The 17,674-nt window shown below is 64.4% G+C and overlaps 4 protein-coding genes across 9 annotated transcripts in view; 3 read left to right on the top strand and 1 right to left on the bottom strand.

Annotated features, from left to right (window-relative positions):
- ARHGAP39 (Rho GTPase activating protein 39) overlaps positions 1 to 3,334 on the top strand; it is a 102,192-nt gene extending 98,858 nt beyond the window's left edge. For 2 of the 5 annotated variants that reach the window (XM_080578100.1, XM_080578097.1), the window contains one exon: positions 108 to 3,332. In XM_080578100.1, coding sequence (XP_080434226.1) covers positions 108 to 302 — 195 coding nt within the window. In that variant the 3' untranslated portion in view covers positions 303 to 3,332. Of the gene's footprint in view, positions 1 to 107 lie in introns of all 5 variants that reach the window. The other 3 variants (XR_013945726.1, XM_080578099.1, XM_080578098.1) reach the window with 3 other exon arrangements.
- A 1,816-nt stretch (positions 3,335 to 5,150) lies between these two features.
- On the top strand, positions 5,151 to 8,314 carry LOC308188731 (UPF0598 protein C8orf82). Its single transcript, XM_080578106.1, has 3 exons — positions 5,151 to 5,309; positions 6,772 to 6,820; positions 7,495 to 8,314. The coding sequence occupies exons 1-3, from the start codon at positions 5,205 to 5,207 to the stop codon at positions 8,013 to 8,015; spliced, it is 675 nt and encodes a 224-aa protein (XP_080434232.1). The 5' UTR covers positions 5,151 to 5,204; the 3' UTR covers positions 8,016 to 8,314.
- Positions 8,315 to 10,665: 2,351 nt separating this feature from the next.
- On the top strand, positions 10,666 to 13,094 carry LOC308188729 (uncharacterized protein). The gene is made up of 2 exons (XM_080578104.1): positions 10,666 to 10,710; positions 10,907 to 13,094. The coding sequence occupies exon 2, from the start codon at positions 10,935 to 10,937 to the stop codon at positions 12,459 to 12,461; it is 1,527 nt and encodes a 508-aa protein (XP_080434230.1). The 5' UTR covers positions 10,666 to 10,710; positions 10,907 to 10,934; the 3' UTR covers positions 12,462 to 13,094.
- On the bottom strand, positions 12,306 to 17,586 carry LRRC14 (leucine rich repeat containing 14). Of its 2 annotated transcripts, none has more exons than XM_080578102.1 (4): positions 17,224 to 17,586; positions 15,966 to 16,358; positions 14,095 to 14,542; positions 12,306 to 13,671 (listed from the first exon to the last, which is right to left on the bottom strand). In XM_080578102.1, exons 1-4 carry the CDS (start codon positions 17,319 to 17,321, stop codon positions 12,745 to 12,747), a joined length of 1,866 nt encoding a protein of 621 aa, XP_080434228.1. In that variant the 5' UTR covers positions 17,322 to 17,586; the 3' UTR covers positions 12,306 to 12,744. The 2 variants fall into 2 exon arrangements, with proteins under 2 accessions (XP_080434228.1, XP_080434229.1); XM_080578103.1 differs by having other exon boundaries at positions 13,071 to 13,671; positions 13,937 to 14,542; positions 17,224 to 17,571.
- Between the last annotated feature and the right edge of the window lie 88 nt (positions 17,587 to 17,674).

Here is a 17,674-nt window from a genome sequence, read left to right as displayed (position 1 = left end):
GTTTTGGGGTGCTGGCGCGTGGTTTTGGGCTCCCCAACTCACACAAGGGTCTCCCATCTCATCCAAGGAGCTGGTTCCCCTCTCACCACCGTGCTCCTCTTCCCCAGGTGTTCGTGCAGCCGGCCAACGTGGCCGTCACCAAGATGGACGTCAATAACCTGGCCATGGTGATGGCCCCCAACTGCCTGCGCTGCCAGTCGGACGACCCGCGGATCATCTTCGAGAACACCCGCAAGGAGATGTCCTTCATCCGGGTGCTCATCCAGCACCTCGACACCAGCTTCATGGAGGGCGTCCTATAGCAGCACGCGGGGCGAAGCCACCACCCGACCCCACCGCCACCCCGTCCACCCTGACCCAACGTGGCCGAGGAGCACAAGCTGGGCCCCCTGCTCGCTCCCGATGCTCCGGCCACCTCACTGCCCACCTCCCTGCCGGACATTTTGGGGGGTCCTGGACTCGCAGCACCCACCCAGGAGCACCCCAGGGTGGCGTGGCTGTCACGGGTGGTGTGGGTGGCCATGGGCATGGGCGCAGGTGGCAGTGGGGACCGGATGACGGCGCTGGGGACAAGCGGGTCCCGGTTCAGCAATAACCTGTGTCCGTGGGGGCTGGCACGGCCACCGCTGTGGACCAGGTGACAGCAGAGTGGGGCAGGAAACACGACGCACGCCTGGAGCAGGTGGCACTTTGAGGACAGGAGGAACAAACGTCCCATGGACATGTGCCACGTCCCTGCGGGTGCTGGGGGCCCCCGGGTGGCTTAGCCCCCTGTCGTTGCCCACACAGGGGTGCGGGGGGAGCTGGGCAGGCTGGTCTTGTCCCGTCCTGGTGCCCATCCCTCGGAGCAGCACTGGGGAGCACAACCCATCAGCACCACCAGGTCCTGAGAGACCCATCTCACCACAACCAGGTCCTGAGGGACCCATCTCACCATAAATCAGTGCCACCAGGCCTTGAAGGACCCATCTCACTACCAACAGGCTCTGAAGGACCCATCTCACCACCACCAGGCCCTGAAGGAACCATCTCACCACCACCGGGCTCTGAAGGACCCATCTCACCACCCATCAGCACCACCAGGCCCTTAGGGACCAATCTCACCAGGTGTCAGTGCCACCAGACCCTGAAGGACCCATCTCACCACCACCAGGCCTTGAAGGACCCATCTCACCACCACCAGGCTCTGAAAGACCCATCTCACCACCACCAGGCCCTGAAGGAACCATCTCACCACCCCTCAGCACTGCCTAGTCCCAAAGGACCTGTCTCAGCACCCACCACGTCCCCTTGGCCCTACTGGATTCATCACGGTACCCGTCATCTACACTCGGCCCCAGAGGACCCATCTTGACCCCAGACACCTCTGCACCCATCATCTCCTCCTGGTCCTGAGGGGAAGAGGTGTGAGGAGCAGCTGAGGTCCCTTGGTTTGTTCAGCCCAGAGCAGAGCAGGCTGAGGGGAGGCCTCATGGCGGCCTGCAGCTCCCTCACGAGGGGAGCGGAGGGGCAGGCGCTGAGCTCTGCTCTCTGGGGACAGCGACAGGACCCGAGGGAACGGCATGGAGCTGGGACAGGGGAGGGTCAGGCTGGGGGTTAGGGAAAGGTTCTGCACCCAGAGGTGGTCGGGCACTGGGACAGGCTGCCCAGGGACGTGGTCAGGGCACCGAGCCTGAAGGAGGTCAAGGAGCGTTTGGACATGGTCTGGTTTTTGGGTGGTCCTGTGTGGAGCCAGGAGTTGGACTCGATGTGGGTCCTTCTGGGTCCCTTCCAACTTGGGATATTCTGTGATTCTGTGATCTTGGCGCCCATCACCTTCTCCTGGTCCCTCCGGACCCATCTTGGCACCCATCAGCTCCTCCTGGTCCTTCCCACCCCATCTTGGTGCCCACGATCTCCTCCTGGTCCTTCCGGATCCATCTCAGCGCCCGTCAGCCGCTCCTGGCCCTGCCTGGCACATCCTGGCGTCCAAAATCCCCTGGTCCATCTGGCCCCATCTCGGCACCTGACGTCTCTGCTGGCCCTGCCTTGGAACCCATCTCCTGGTCCTCATGGACCCATCTTGGCACCCATCAGTTCCTCCTGGTCCTTCTGGAACCATCTTGGCACCCACGATCTCTTCCTGGTCCTTCTGGACCCGACTTGGCACCCATCAGCTCCTCCTGGTCCTTATGGACCCATCTTGGACCCCACCACCTCTGGTCCTTCTGGACCCATCTCAGCACCCATCAGCTCCTCCTGGTCCCACCAAACCCCGCCCCGGTGCCCACCACCTCCTCCCAGTTCCCCCCCCCCGGCCACCACCGCCTGTCCCCGAGGACCCCCCCAACGCGTCCCCCCAGGGCCACCACGGCGTCGCCAGCGAGCAAGTGCCTTCTGCTCCACCCGGCGACCACCTTGGGGGGGGGGATGACACGCGTTTCGGGGGGGGGGCCAGGCCAGTCAGAGTGTATAGAGCTATAAAGAGAGATATTACATAGAAACGTTTGCTAACGAGATAGTTTTAATTGCAGATGCTATTTTATCGCCGCCGCCCGCCCCTCCTCCTCGCCCCGGGGGCCACCGCGTTGTCCCCAGCTGGGGGCAGCGGGGGCGGCGGCGGGGACCCCCTCCCCCGGCTCGGACAGAAGTTGTACAGAGATTTTTGTAAGCGGCCGCGGTCCCCCGGGTTCGGGCACCCGGATTTTGTTCTCATTGTTGTAAACTCTTTAATTTTATTTCATTTTATTTTATTTTATTTTGTTTTGTTTTGTTTTGTTTTATTTTATTTTATTTTATTTTATTTGTTGAGGTTTTTTCCCCACTGGATTTTATATATTGATTTTCTCTTTCTTTTTTTTTTTTTCCCGCTTTTTTTTCCCCCTTTTTTTCCCCCTTTTTTTTTCCCCTTTTTTTTTCCCCTTTTTTCCCCCTGGATTTTATATATTGATTTTCTCTTTCTTTTTTTTTTTTCCCCCTTTTTTTCCCCCCCTTTTTTTTTTTACCCCCTTTTTCCCCCCCCCCCTTTTTTTTTTTCCTTTTCAGCGCTGCGTTTTTAATTTATTACGGTGAAAACACTAAAAAAAAAAAAAAATAAAAAAATGAGAGGAACAAAACCCAAACCACTCCCAGCCCCGAGGGGGGCTGCGGGCGCGGAGGGGAGTGGTGGGGACGAGCGGGGTCCCCCCCCGCCCCGCGCCGCTCGTTACCCGAGGAACTCTGTAATTACGCCGCATGGACATGTAGAGGCGACTCCATGTTGTGTGAATAAAGCTACGTATGGACACGGCCTCTCCTCTGCCCCGTTCACTCTGGAGCGGATCAACGGCCCGGCCTGGGAACGGGGTGCCCCAGAGCAGGGCCGCCTGGTGACTCTATAGGGGCTATAGGGCTGCCATATAGGGGTGGGTGCCCGCGAGGATGTATAGGGCCCCGTACAGCCCTATGGAGGGGGGGTGGAAGATGAGCCCGTGCCATACGGCCTCTGTAGGGTGTGCAAAGGTGTGTGCGGTGTCATCACCTCCAACCCCGCAGGATCTATAGGGTGTGTATAGGAGTGTAGGGGGTGGGGAACAGGGAGGGTGTGGGTGTATATAGGGGTGTGTACAGGGGTCACGGGGGGGGGGGGAAATACTGGTGTATAAAGGGGAGCACAGAGGAGTGTGGGCATATATAGGGGCACAGGGGGTTATGTGGGGTATTTAGGGGGAGCACTGGGTGTGTGCATGGGTGGCTATAGGGGTCACCAGGGGTGTATGGGTGAATGTAAGGGTCACTTTGGGGAGGGAATATAGGTGTCCATAGGGTGCATGGGTGTGTATGGGTGTCTATAGGGTGTGTGCATGGGTGTCTATAGGGCACATAGGGCTGTGTCAGTGTATATAGGAAGCACAGGACAGGTATGGGTGTACATAGGAGTGTGTATGGTGTATACAGGGGTCGCAGGGTGTGTGTATGGGTGACTGTAGGGGTGCCCAGGGGGTGTATGGCTGCTTGTAGGGGGCATAGTGGGGGATGTACACATATCTATAGGGGTGCCCAAGGACTGCACAGGTGTCTATAGGGACACATAGGGGATGTATATGTATCTACAGGGGTGCCTAGGGGGTGTATGGGTACCTATAGGGGCACACAGGGGGTGTGTGCGTAACCATAGGGGTGCCCAGGGGGTGTATGGGTACCTATAGGGGCACACAGGGGGTGTGTGCGTAACCATAGGGGTGCCCAGGGGATTTATGGGTGCCTATAGGGGCATGTAGGGGATGTACACATATCTATAGGTGTGCCCAGCAAGTGTATGGGTGTTTATAAGGGCATTTAGGGGATATACAGGTATCTATAGGGGTGCCCAGGGGGTGTACAGGTGTCACAGAGGGGATATATGGATATCTATAGGGCTGCCTAGGGAATGCACAGGTGTCTATAGGGGGAACACAGGACATGCATACGTATCTATAAGTGTGCCCAGCAGGTGTATGGGTGTCTACAGGGGCACATAGGGGATATATGTGTACCTATAGGGGTGCCCAGGGGGTGTATGGCTGCCTATAGGGGCATATAGGGTGTGTGTGGGTATCCATAGGCGTGCCCAGGGACTGCACAGGTGTCTATAAGGGGCACACAGGGGATGTATATGTATCTACAGGGGTGCCTAGGGGGTGTATGGGTGCATATAGGGGACACACAGGACATGTACATGTGTCTATAGGCATGCCCAGCAGGTGTATGGGTGTCTATGGGGGCACATAGGGGATATACGCATATCTATAGGGGTGCCTAGGGGGTGTATGGGTGTCTATAGGGGGCAAAAAGGACATGTACACATATCTATAGGTGTGTCCAGCAGGTGTATGGGTGCCTATAGAGGGCACACAGGGCATGCACACGTATCTATAGGCATGCCTAGCAGGTGTATGGGTGTCTATAGGAGCACGCAGGTGATATACGCTTATCTATAGTGGTGTCCCGTGGATGTATGGCTGCCTATAGGGGCACATACAGGGTGTGTATGGGAAGCTACAGGGGTGTGCAGGGACTTCCTGGCTGCCCATAGGGTGCCCGGAGCCCCGCACTGTCCCTATAGGGCCCCTATGGGCTCCCTATAGGCTCCCTACAGGCTCCCTACGGGCTCCGTTTCCCCCCCGGTCCCTTTTCCGGTGCGGGACCCGGAAGCTCGGGGCACTTCCGTTTCCGGTGTCCGCCGCGGCGCCCGTCCGGCCGGCGCCATGCGCCCGGGGCTGCTGCGGGCCGCGGCCTGCGGGTACCGGCAGGGGCAGCGCCCCGAGCCCGGCACCAGGGAGTACTTCTACTACATCGACCACCGCGGGCAGGTGGGGAACGGGGGGGTTTGGGGGGGGAAATTGGGGGGCTGGGGGGAAAGGGGGGCGTTGGGGGGAGTGAGGGGAATGGGGGGGGTTGGGGGGAAATGGGGGGAATGGGGGGAAATGGGGTGGAATGGGAGGGAAGGGGGAACTGGGGGGGAATGTGGGGGGTTGGGGGAATTGGGGGGCCAGGGGGAATGTGGGGGGGCTGGGGGAAAGGGGGGGTGTTGGGGAGAGCGAGGGAAATGGGGATAATAGGGGGGAATGGGGGGGTAGAGGGAAATTGGGGGGAATTGGGGGGGAATAGGGGGGTTGGGGGAATGGGGGGGTTGAGGGAATTGGGGGGGGGCTGGGGGGAAAGGGGGGGTATTGGGGGGAGTGAGGGGAATGCGGATAATAGGGGGGAATGGGGGGGTAGAGGGAAATTGGGGGGGGGGGGGGAATGGGGGGACTGGGGGAATAGGGGGGGCTGGGGGGAAAGGGGGGTGTTGGGGGGAGTGAGGGAAATGGGGAAAATAGGGGGGAATGGGGGAGTAGAGGGAAATTGGGGGGAATGGGGGGGCTGGGGGAATAGGGGGGGCTGGGGGGAAAGGGGGGCGTTGGGGGGAGTGAGGGAAATGGGGGGGGTTGGGGGGAATGGGGGGGAGTGGGGATAATGGGGGGAATGGAGGGGGCAGAGGGAAATTGGGGGGGCTGAGGGAAATTGGGGGGCCAGGGGGAATTGGGGGGTCTGGGGGGAAAGGGGGGGTATTGGGGGGAGTGAGGGGAATGGGGGGGGTGGGGGGAGTGGGGAAAATGGGGGGCTAAGGGGAAATTGGGGGAATGGGGGGTGTGGGGGGGCAGAGGGAAATTGGGGGCCATGGGGAATTGGGGGTGCGTTGGGGGGAAGTGAGGGAAATGGGGGAAATGGGGTGGGGGTAGGGGAATGGGGGGAAATGGGGATAATGGGGGGAATGGAGGAGGCAGAGGGAAATTGGGGGGGCTGAGGGAAACTGGGGGGCCATGGGGAATTGGGGAGCCAGGGGGAATTGTGGGGGCTGAGGAGAAAGGGGGGGGGGCGTTGGAGGGGACTGAGGGAAACGGGGGAAATAGGAGGGGTGGGGAGACCGGGGTGAAGGGGGGAGACTGGGGGAAATGGGGGGACCGGGGGGAGATTGGGGGAATTGGGGGGGTGTTGGGGGGGAACCGAGGGAAATGGGGGAAACGGGGGGGTGGGGGGAGATTGTGGGGATTGAGGGAAATGGGGGGGGGAGGGGGGGACTGGGGGAAATGGGGGGGATTGGGGGGAACTGAGGGAAATGGGGGGACTGGGGGAAACTGGGGAGAATTAGGGGGAACCAGGGGTAGTGGGGGGGAACCGAAGGGCCTGGGGGAAATGGGGGGGCCTGGGGGGGGACCCTGGGGAACCCGACGGCCCCGGGGGGGCTGAGTGGGCCCCCGGGCGCCCACCGGAGCCGTGGCGGTGCCGCAGCTCTTCCTGGACGACGCCAAGGTGAAGAACTTCATCACCTGCTTCAAAGGTGGGCACGGGGGGCGGGACGGCGTCGGTGAACCGCTAATTAACGAGCCCTGACGCTAACATCGTCGGTTAATCGGTAATTAACGCACCCTGACGGTAACGCCGTTGGTTAACTGCTAACTAACGCACCTCTGACACTAACGCCGTCAGTTAACCGCTAATTAACGCCCCCTGATGCTAACACCGTCGGTTAATTGCTAATTAACGCCCCCTGATGCTAGCGCCATTGGTTAATCGCTAAGCAACGCGCCCCTGATGCTAATGCTATTGGTTAATGGCTAATTAACACCCCCTGACGCTAACGCCGTTGGTTAATGGCTAATTAACGCCCACTGATGCTAACGCCATTGGTTAACCGCTAACTAACGCACCCTGACGGTAACACCGTTGGTTAATTGCTAATTAACACACTCTGACGCTAGCGCCATTGGTTAATTGCCAATTAACGCACTCTGACGCTAGCGCCATTGGTTAATCGCTAATTAACATACCCTGACGCTAGCGCCGTTGGTTAATTGGTAATTAACGCACTCTGATGCTAGCGCCATTGGTTAATGGCTAATTAACACCCCCTGATGCTAACGCCGTTGGTTAACTGCTAACTAACGCCCCCTGACGCTAACGCTGTCAGTTAATCGGTAATTAACGCGCTCTGACGCTAACGACCGCCCGCAGACGAGCGCTTCCTCACCTTCTTCTTCGAGCGCCTGCGGCCCAACCGCAGCGGGCGCTACGAGGCCGCCTTCCCCTACGTCTCGCCCTGCGGCCGCGAGCGCAACTTCGTGCGCTGCGAGGACCGGCCCGTGGTCTTCACCCGCCTGCTGCCCGCCGACAACGCCAACAACGCCGACGCCGATGCCGAGCCCCCGCTGCTCTCCTACTGCGGTGGCGGCCGGCGCCTGGCCGTGCCCTTCGAGCCACCGCGCCTGGCCCTGCTGCCCGACAACGGGCGCCTCTACCACCCAGCGCCCGCCCGCGCCGGCGGCGTGGGGCTGGTGGGCTCGGCGCTGGCCGCCGAGTGGAGCCAGGCCTTCGAGTACGGCGAGGGGGCCGGGCGGCCGCCCACCCACTTCACCTGGCGGGGCCGGCGCTACGAGCTCAGCCACGAGCTGCTGCCGCTGCTCCGCCACGGGGCCCCGGGGGAGCGGGGGGGATGCGGGGATGCCCAAGGGCTCGGGGGTGTGGGCAGGGGGTGAGCGGGGTGGGCACGGGGTGCCCAAAGTCCCCCGGGACGTGGGGTGGGGGTGATTGGGATCCCGGTGTACCTGTCGTCCTTGAGTCTATGGGGTGGGGGTGATGGGGATCCCGGTGTCCCCATCGCCCCCAAGCCCATGGGGTGGGGGTGAAGGGGATGAGTCTGTGGGGTGGGGGTGATGGGGATCGCGGTGTCCCCATCGTCCCAGAGCCCATGGGGTGGGGGTGATGGGGACCCCCCCCCCCCGATGTTCCCCCGTGTCCCCCCCGGTGTGTGAACAAGGAGCTGAATCCGCGCTGAGGCTGCATCTCTGTCGTCACTCGGGGCTGGGGCACCAGGATGGAGCTGTGTCCGCCCCCCCGTGTCCTCCCCCTGTCCCAAGGGGGTTCCACATGTGTCCCCGTCCTGTCCCCAGGGGGGGTGGCACTGCCACCGGGTCCCCGGGTGCCCAGCCACCGGTGTCCCCAAGCCATGACCGGGGGCACTGGGACACCGTCAGTGCGGGGGACAAGGACACGCGGTGCTGGGCTGGGGGGGGGGGACAGGGGACATGGGGACACGGGGACAGCGCGTGTGATACACGGCAGCACCCCGGTGGGGTCCCCACCCCGTGGCACCGTGAGGTGGTGCCCCCCCCGTCCCACGGCACCGGGACACCCTGTGCCCCCGGTGGCTGCGGTGTCCCCGGTGTCCCCAGCCCCGTGGTGGCGGGGAAGGGACGGGGGGGGTGCAAATGAGGACGGGTTGGGGGGGGAGGTGGCAGGTTTGGGGTGCCCCCCCCTGCAGGTTTGGGGGTGTCCCCTGTAGGTTTGCGTCTTCCCCCAAAATATTTGGGGTGTCACCTCGCAGGTTTGGGGTGTCCTGCCTACATTTGGGGTGTCCCCCACTAAATTTGGGGTGCCCCCGCTCCAGGTTCAGGGTGTCTGTAGCAGGTTTGGGGTGTCCCCCCCAAAACTGGGGTGTCCGTAGCAGGATTGGGGTGTGTGTCCCCCCCCCCCCCAGGTTTTGGGTGTCCCATTGGTCCCAGCCAACATGGGTTCATGAGGGGTAGGTCCTGCCTAACAAATTTGTTTTCCTTTTATGATAAGATCACCCATCTAGTCGATCAAGGGAAACCAGCTGATGGGATCTGTTTGGACTTCAGCAAGGCTTTTGACACGGTTTCCCGTAGGATCCTACTGGACAAAATGTCCAGCACACAGCTAAACAAAACCATCATCCGATGGGTGAGCAATTGGCTGACGGGCAGGGCTCAAAGGGTTGTGGTAAATGGGGCCACATCCAGCTGGCAGATGGTCACCAGTGGGGTCCCTCAAGGCTCCGCTTTAGGGCCAGTCCTCCTCAGTGTTTTTATAAATGATTTGGATGTAGGACTAGAAGGTGTTTTGAGCAAATTTGCCGACGACAGCAAACTTGGAGGAGTTGTGGACTCTGTTGAGGGTGGAAAGGCCCTGCAGAGAGCTCTGGACAGGTTGGAGAGCTGGGCGAACACCAACCACATGAAGTTTAACAAAGGCAAGTGTCGGGTCCTGCACCTGGGATGGGGCAACCCTGGCTATACGTACAGACTGGGCGATGAGACGCTGGAGAGCAGCCCCGCAGAGAGGGATCTGGGGGTTGTGGCTGACAGCAAGTTGAATATGAGCCAGCAGTGTGCCCTGGCGGCCAGGAGGGCCAACCGTACCCTGGGGTGCATCAAGCACAACATTTCTAGTCGATCAACGGAAGGCATTGTCCCTCTCTACTCTGCGCCGGTGCGGCCTCACCTTGAGCACCGTGTGCAGTTCTGGGCACCACAGTACAAAAAGGACGTGAAACTGTTGGAGAGTGTACAGAGAGGGCGACGAAGATGGTGAAGGGCCTAGAGGGGAAGATGTATGAGGAGTGGCTGAGGTCACTTGGCCTGTTCAGCCTGGAAAAGAGGAGGCTGAGGGGAGAGCTCATCGCAGGCTACAGCTTCCTCTGTAGGGGGAGTGGAGGGGCAGGTGCCGATCTATTCTCTTTAGTGACCGGCGATAGGACCCGTGGGAACGGTGTCAAGCTGAGGCAGGGGAGGTTCAGGCTGGATATCAGGAAAAGGTTTTTCACCGAGTGGTTGCGCACTGGAACAGGCTCCCCAGGGACGTAGTCACAGCACCAAGACTGTCGGAGTTTAAGAAGGGTTTGGACTGTGCTCTTTGTAATATGGTCTGAATCTTTGGGCAGACCTGTGTGGTGCCAGGAGTTGGACATGATGATCCTTGTTGGTCCCTTCGAATTCAGGATATTCTATGATTCTATGATTTAGGTTTTGGGCGTCCCCCCCCCCCCCCAGTTTGGGGTGTCCCCCCCAAAATCGGGGTGTCCGTAGCAAGATTGGGGTGTGTCCCCCCCCAGGTTTGGGGGATGCGCTCCCAATTTGGGGCGCCCCCCCACGTTTTGGGGTTCCCCCCACGTTTGGGGTTTCCCCAGCAGATTTGGGGTGTCCCCCCCAAATTCAGGCTGCCCCCCCCCACATGCCCTGGGTGTCCCCCCCCCGTCGTGTCGCCCCGTGCCTCCCCAATTCCTCCAGCCCCCACCCGCCGCCAGGGGGCGCTCGCCCCCCCGCCCCCCCCCCCCCCGGTGGCGCTCTGCCCCCCCCAGCCCCAACTCGCTGCTCCCCCGCCCGTGACGTCACGGGGCGGGGCCGGAAGTGGCGGCGGGGAGGGTGACGGCCGGTACCGATTGGGGGGGGGGGGGGGGGGCACGGGGCGGGGGGGGGGGGCGAACCGGGAAGGGGAGGGGAGGGGGGAGGGGAAAGGGGGGACCCATTGGGGGGAGGGGGGCCCGATCCGGGGGGTGGGGGGCGGTACCATGGTGGGGGGGGGCTGGGGGTCGGGTCAGGACCCCCCTGATGGCGCTGCCCCCCCCCAGGGCCCGGGGACAGCCCCCAGAGGCCGCCATGGCCCGCAGGAGGAAACGGCGGCGGCGCGAGGGCGGTGACGGAGAGGGCACGGGGGACGGAGGTGGCAGCAGCGACAGAGGTCACACCGGTGACGGAGGCGGCGGCGGCGAGGGCAGCGACGGAGGTCACAGCAGCAACAGAGCTGGCACCAGCGACGGAGTTGGCACCGGTGACAGAGGAGACAGCAGTGACAGAGGAGACAGCAGTGACAGCAGGGATAGCGGTGACATCAGTGACAGAAGTGGCACCAGCGACGGAGTTGGCACCGGTGACAGAAGCAACAGCAATGACAGAGGAGACAGCAGTCACACCAGCGATAGAGGTGCCACCAGTGACAGAAGGGGCACCAGTAACAGCGGTGATGGCAGTGACCCAGGCTATACCAGCCGCAGAGGTGGCAGCAACAACAGAGGTCACAGCAGCGATGGAGGTGGCAGAGGCGATGGCAGTGACAGCAGTGACAGCAGTGACGGCAGTGTCGGCAGTGACGCCGGCGCCTTCCCCTTCAGCCGCCTGCCGCAGGACTGCCAGCTCCACGTCTTCTCCTTCCTCTCACCGGAGGAGAAGTGCGGGGCCGCGCTGGTGTGCGGCGCCTGGAGCCGCCTCATGCGCTCGCCCCGCCTCTGGCGCGTGGCCGACTTCACCGGCGCCCCGGCGGCGCTGGCCGAGGCCGAGGACGACGCCGGCGCCGCCTTCGCGCGCTGGCAGGGCTGGGTGCAGCGCTACGCCTTCCACCTGGCCGCCCGCCGCGCCAGCCCGCGCCTGCTGCGCGCCAGCTTCGACCTGGGCGACCGCGAGGCCGGCTGGGCCGAGTTCCTGCGCGGCTTCCTGGAGAGCGTGCGCTGCGGCGAGCTGCGCGAGCTGGAGCTCGACTGGACCCTCAGCCCCCTGCAGCCCCCCGGCCCGCGCCCGCCCGGCGCCGCCAAGCTGGAGCAGCTGAGCCGCTTCCAGGCGCTGCTGGAGCTGCTGAGCCGCAAAGCGCCGGGGCTGGCCCGCGCCAAGCTGCCCTTTGACTGGTCGCGGCGCTCGGTGGCCGCCCTCGCCCGCTTCCAGCACCTGCAGACGCTGGAGCTGCGCTACTTCTGGGGCTTCCGCGGCGTGCGGCCCGAGGCGCTGCGCGAGCTGGCGGCCGCCCTGCCCCGCCTCAAGACGCTGGTGCTGCACCTGCTGGTGCCGGTGCAGGACCTGGGCACCTCGTACGCGCTGGAGTCGCGCTCGCTGGAGGTGCTGGACGTCTGGCGCTGCCGCGGGCTGGTCTTCGGCCGCCTGGAGCTGCCGGCGTTGCAGGCGCTGCGGGTCAGGAAGAGGACGCGGGGCCTGATCCTGCAGCGGCGCGCCAGGCTGGCGCTGCAGAGCCGCTGGCGCTGCCTCTACGCACTGCTGCGCGCCGGCGCGCCCGGCCTGCGCCTGCTCAACAACCGCGCGCTGCTGCCGCACTGGCGCGAGCGGCCCTACGACGAGCTGGAGGCCATGCTGCGGCGCGCCTGCTACTGCCCCCGGCACACCGACACCTGGCTGCTCTAGCGCCAGGTCCCGGTGGCCAGCGTTGCCCCCATGGCGGCCAGCAGCAAACCAAGGTGACCACCAGCACCTCGTGGTGGCCATCACCACCCCATGGTGGCCACCACCACCCAAAGGTGACCAGGACTACCTAGTGGCCATCATCACGTCATGGCGGTGGCCATCATCACGCTGTCATGGCCATCACCCCCCAGTGGTGGCCGTCACTCTCCAGTGGTGGCCATCATCACCCCATGGTGGTGGCCATCACCGCACCATCATGGCCATCACCCCCTTATGGTGGCCATCACCACCTCTGGTGGCCATCACCCCCTCCCACAGTGGCTGTCACCACCCATGGTGGCCACCACCCCCCCTGGTGGCCCCACAGTGGCCCTGCGCTGCCACCCACCATCCCCAGGGGTGTCGCGGTGTTTCGGGGCACCGCAGAGCCCATTGAGCAGCGGGCGCTCCTCCCGGCCATGCGTGCGAGGTCGGGGGCAGCAGGAGCGCTGTGACAGCCCACGGGGACATGGCCCGAAACCGGTGACACGGTGACAGCGTGGGGACGGCGCGGGTGGGGACGGGGAGGCTGCAGGAGCCCAGCCTCCAGCACCAGACGGACAACAGCCATTAAAGACACCGATTTATACAGCGCTCCCGTGCTTCCGCCGCCCGCCCGCGCTACAGCGCGAAGTAGTCGAGGGCGCCGTGGCGGCTCAGGCTCGTGGTCCACACGGCCTCGTCCCGGCCGGCGCCGCGCAGAATCCGCTGCAGCTCCTCCTGCAGCGCCTCCGAGCGCTCCTCGTCCTCCGGGACGTCGTCGCCGTTGTCCTCGTCGCCGCAGAGATCCACGGGGCGCGGGTAGACGACGAGGCGCAGGGCGGCGAGCGGCGCCGTGCCCGCCGCCAGCGCCTTCACCCCCCGCCAGGTCAGGGGGTTGCCGAAAACGCCCAGGTAGCCCAGGCGGGCGCAGCGGCGGAGCGCTGGCAGCAGGGCATCGAGGTGGGCGTCCGTCAGGCGGCACTCCATGGCGTCCAGGTGGCGCAGGGCGCCCGAGGCCGTCGCCAAAAGCTGGAGGAAGGGCGGCAGGAGGTCCTCGGAGAGGTTGTTGCCGCTCAGGTCGAGCTTCTTCAGCGCGGGCGCGTGGGGGCTCTGGATGAGGTAGGCGAGGTCCCCGGGGAGGAGGTGGCAGAAGGGCAGCTCCAGGCTCTCCAGCGGGCACTGCAGGACGCTGCGGGGGGAAGCACGGAGGCCGTGAGGGCTCCGGAGGCGGCGAGCGGAGGCCGGGCGTCGCGCGGGGCCAGGAATGGCCGGTACTGGCCATGGTCTTCAATTTTGGGTAGACCTGGTCTAAAATTTCGGGTAGCCCTGGTCTAAAATTTTGGGTAGACCCATGGGGTGCCAGGAGTTGGACTCGGTGATCCTTACGGGTCCCTCCCAGCTCGGGATGTTCTAGGATCCTACGATTCTACACCCCCCGCGGGGCACGTACTCACCCCAGGAGCTGCCGCAGCCGCCCCGAGAGGCGGCAGGAGCCCAGGTTCAGCTCCCGCAGGCGCTGCAGGCGGCCGAGCCCCTCCGCCAGGCGCCGCAGCCCGTCCTCCGCCCCCGGCCGCCGCGCGTCCACGTTGCTGTAGGGCAGCCTCAAGCTCACCAGGTCGGGGAAGCGCTCGAGGCGCGGCACCACCTCGGCCAAGCCCGGCAGCCCCAGGTTGTTGAAGCGCAGGTCGACGCGGCGCAGCCCGGCCGGCTCCAGCGCCTCCAGCAAGGCCAGCGTGGCGCCCAGGGACAGCTCCTCGGCGTGGAAGTCGCGGCAGCGCAGGCGCAGCGCCCCGCCGGCGCACAGGGCGGCGCGCAGGATGGGTCCCGAGGTGCTGTTGACGAAGAGGTCGACGCGCACCTCCACCGAGGGCGGCGGCGGCGATGAGTCCGGCGAGCCCTCGAGCCGCTCGGCGCCGCGCTGGTCGTCGCGGCGCTGCGACGCCTCCAGGCAGGCCTTGGCCAGCAGCACCGTCCCCGACCAGAGGCTGAGGCTGTCGGGGCCCTGCTCAGCACCATCCTGCAGGCCCGTCATGTCCAGCACCCGCAGGCACGGCCTGGCGCTGCGGGGACGAGGCAGCGGGGCAGGGTTCGGGACGGAACCTAGACCCCCATAAAAAGAGGGACCCCCAAAGGGACCCCCCCCCAAAAAAAGGGACGACCTCCCCCAAAAAGGGGCACCCCCCAACCCAGACACTCCCCCCAAAAGGCCCCCCCCCAAAACTCAGACCCCTACAACCGGCCCTATAACAAGATCCCCAAGCCCCCCCCCCAAAATAAAAGACCCCCCCCCCAAAAGGGGCACCCCCAAACCCAGACTCCCATAATGAGACCCCCAACCTATCCCCCCCCCAAAGGGACCCCCAAAAAAATAGGGACACCCTCCCCCAAAAAGGGACACCCCCCAACCCAGACGCCCTCCCAAAAGGCCCCTCCCCAAACCCAGACCCCCAGAACCAGCCCCATAATGAGCCCCCGACTCCCCCTCCAAAAAAAAGACCCCCCAAAAGGGGCATCCCCGAACCCAGGCACCCCATAACAAAACCCCAGCACCACGGGGGCAGGGGAACCGGGGACCAAAAATCCCACAGTGCCACCAGCCCCCACCAAACACCGGCGTCCTGGGTGGGATACGGGGACGGCAAACCACGGGTGACCCCTTGGGGGGCTACCACGTGCACGAAGCAACCCCAATCCCGATCGCAATCCCAGTCCTGATCGCAATCCCAGTCCCGACCCCGATCCCGACCCCAAACGCAATCCTAACCCCGATCCCAAACCCGATCCCGACCCCAATCCCAAACCCAACCCCGATCCCAAACCCAATCCCAACCCTAACCTCAATCCCGATCCCAACCCTGATCCCGACCCTAACCCTGATCCCAAACCCAACCCCGACCCCAACCTCGATCCCGATCCCAAGCCCAACCCCAATCCCAAACCCGATCCAGACCCCAACCTCGATCCCGACCCTAATCCCAATCCCAAACCCAACCTCGATCCCAATCCCAAACCCAAGCCTGATCCCGACCCTAACCCCGATCCCAAACCCAACCCCGATCCCAAACCTGATCCCGACCCCAACCTCGATCCCGATCCCAATCCCAATCCCAACCCTGATCCCAAACCCAACCCCAATCCCAACCCTGATCCCAAGCCCAACCCCAATCCCAAAACCGATCCCAACCCTAACCCCGATCCCAATCCCAACCCCGACCCCAACCCTGACCCCAACCCTGATCCCAAACCCAACCCTGATCCCAAACCCAATCCCAACCCCAACCCCGATCCCAAACCCAACCCCGATCCCAACCTCGATCCCAACCCCAATCCCAATCCCAACCCCAACCCCGATCCCAAACCCAACCCCGATCCCAACCTCGATCCCAACCCCAATCCCAATCCTGACCCCAATCCCGATCCCAACCCCAATCCCAACCTCGATCCCGACCCCACACCTGACCCCACGCCCGACCCCACGCCCACCTGGCGTCGCGGCGGAGGCCGGCGGTGACGGCGAGGAGCAGCGCCTGCACGCACAGCTTGCCGGGCGGCCGGCGGGCGCGGCGCGGGCGGCGCGGGAGGCGCAGGACAGGGTAGGGCCAGGAGCGCACCAGGTCCCGCAGCAGCGGCGCCCGCTGCTCCGCCAGGGCGGCCTCGAGCAGCGCCGGGTACAGCTCGGCCGGCAGCAGCGGCAGCGCGCGGCGGGCGCCGGCGGCGTGGCCGGCCAGGCGGCGGGCGCAGAGGTGGACGAGGGAGGAGACCGGGGGCATGGCTGCGGGGTGGGGAGGGGGCGGCAGCGGGACCCCCAATGGGTTCAAGGCTCGCGGGGGTGCTGGGGGAGGGGGGGGCGGCACCCGCCCCCCCGAAGCGAGGTGCCTGTGGGGTGGGGTCAAGCGTGGGGTCGCCGTAGTGCTGCCCCCGTGGGGGGAACCCCAAAATGGGCACCCGGAGGTGGGACCCCAGATCTGACCCCCCCCAAAAGGCAGCGTCCCTCAGCCAGACCCCCGGTGGGGGGCACCCCACGGCGCCCCCTGGCCCAGACCCCATAGCAGGACCCCCCCTACAGTGGGACCCCCATAGCAGGACCCCCACAATGGGACCCCCAACCTTTACCCGCCCCAAACAGGCACCCAATGGCACCCTGAACCCCCCCACTGCACCTCATAACCCAGATCCCATAGCAGGACCCCCCCCCCAATGGGACCCCCAACCTCTACCTGCCCCAAATCAGCGCCAATGGCACCCAGTACCCCCCCCCAAAGGTCACCCCATGGCACCCCCCTAACCCTGACACCCCCCCCATTTGTCCCCATAGGATCCCCAACCCTGCCCCCCCAAAGGGGCACCCCCTAACCCAGACCCCCATAATGAGACCCCCCAACCTAGCCCCCCCAAAAAATGGACCACCCAAAGGGACCCCCCCCCATAAAAAGGGACACCCCCCAACCAAGACACCCCCAAAAGGGCCCCCCCTAACCCGGGCCCCCCCTAACCCTGACCAGACCCCCCCCAAAAGGGGCACCCCCAAACCCAGACCCCCACAAATGGCCCCATAATCAGACCCCCCTCCCCCAAAAAGACCCCCCCAAAGGGGCACCCCCGATCCCGTGCACCCCATAACGAAACACCAGCCCCCCCAAAAAATGACCCCCCCCAAAAAATGACCCCCCCAAGGGGCGCCCCCAAACCCCGACCCCTGACCCCCCCCCAAGTGCACCCTCTCCTCTGGCGCCCTCCTCACCCGCCTCTGTCCTGGCCCCGCGGCACTTCCGCGCGTGCGCGCTGAGGCCCCGCCTCGCACCAATCACCAGCAAGCGGAGTGACAGGATCACGCCCCATTGCTCGGAAATACCGAGCCTATTGGCTAGCTCTGCTGCCCGTCATCTTCCCAGCCTTTCTATTGGGTGAGAGCACCGAGACGGGACGTCCAGCTATGAGGCGGCCTCAAGGAGGGGCGGGGCCACGCCTCGTTGCTAGGAGAAACCGCGGAGGCGCTGCTGCCCATTGGCTGGCGCGGCTGCCCGTCACCTTTCCGGCCCTGCTATTGGGCGAGAGCGGCGAAAGCGGGAAGCTCGAGCTGGGCGGGAAGCGCTGAGGGGACGGGGCCGGTCCTGAGGGGACGGGGACGGGGACGGAGCTGGGGGCCCGGGGCCGGTCCTGAGGGCCCGGGACCCCCCCGATCCCCCCCCATG

Source organism: Anser brachyrhynchus, assembly GCF_964034855.1.
Source record: "Anser brachyrhynchus genome assembly, chromosome: 2".
Taxonomy (NCBI): Eukaryota; Metazoa; Chordata; class Aves; order Anseriformes; family Anatidae; genus Anser; species Anser brachyrhynchus.
The sequence above is the reverse complement of the archived record's forward strand: the minus strand, read 5'-3'. Positions and strand labels throughout refer to the sequence as shown.

Coding starts and splice junctions, on each gene's coding strand:
- LRRC14 (XM_080578102.1), bottom strand. CDS start 17,321: ATGGGGCGTGATCCTGTCACTCCGCTTGCTGGTGATTGGTGCGAGGCG. Junction 14,543..15,965: donor GGCCTCCGCCGCGACGCCAG/GTGGGCGTGGGG, acceptor TCGTCCCCGCAG/CGCCAGGCCGTGCCTGCGGG. Junction 13,672..14,094: donor TCGAGCGCTTCCCCGACCTG/GTGAGCTTGAGG, acceptor TTCCCCCCGCAG/CGTCCTGCAGTGCCCGCTGG.
- LOC308188729 (XM_080578104.1), top strand. CDS start 10,935: ATGGCCCGCAGGAGGAAACGGCGGCGGCGCGAGGGCGGTGACGGAGAG.
- LOC308188731 (XM_080578106.1), top strand. CDS start 5,205: ATGCGCCCGGGGCTGCTGCGGGCCGCGGCCTGCGGGTACCGGCAGGGG. Junction 5,310..6,771: donor ACATCGACCACCGCGGGCAG/GTGGGGAACGGG, acceptor GCGGTGCCGCAG/CTCTTCCTGGACGACGCCAA. Junction 6,821..7,494: donor CTTCATCACCTGCTTCAAAG/GTGGGCACGGGG, acceptor GACCGCCCGCAG/ACGAGCGCTTCCTCACCTTC.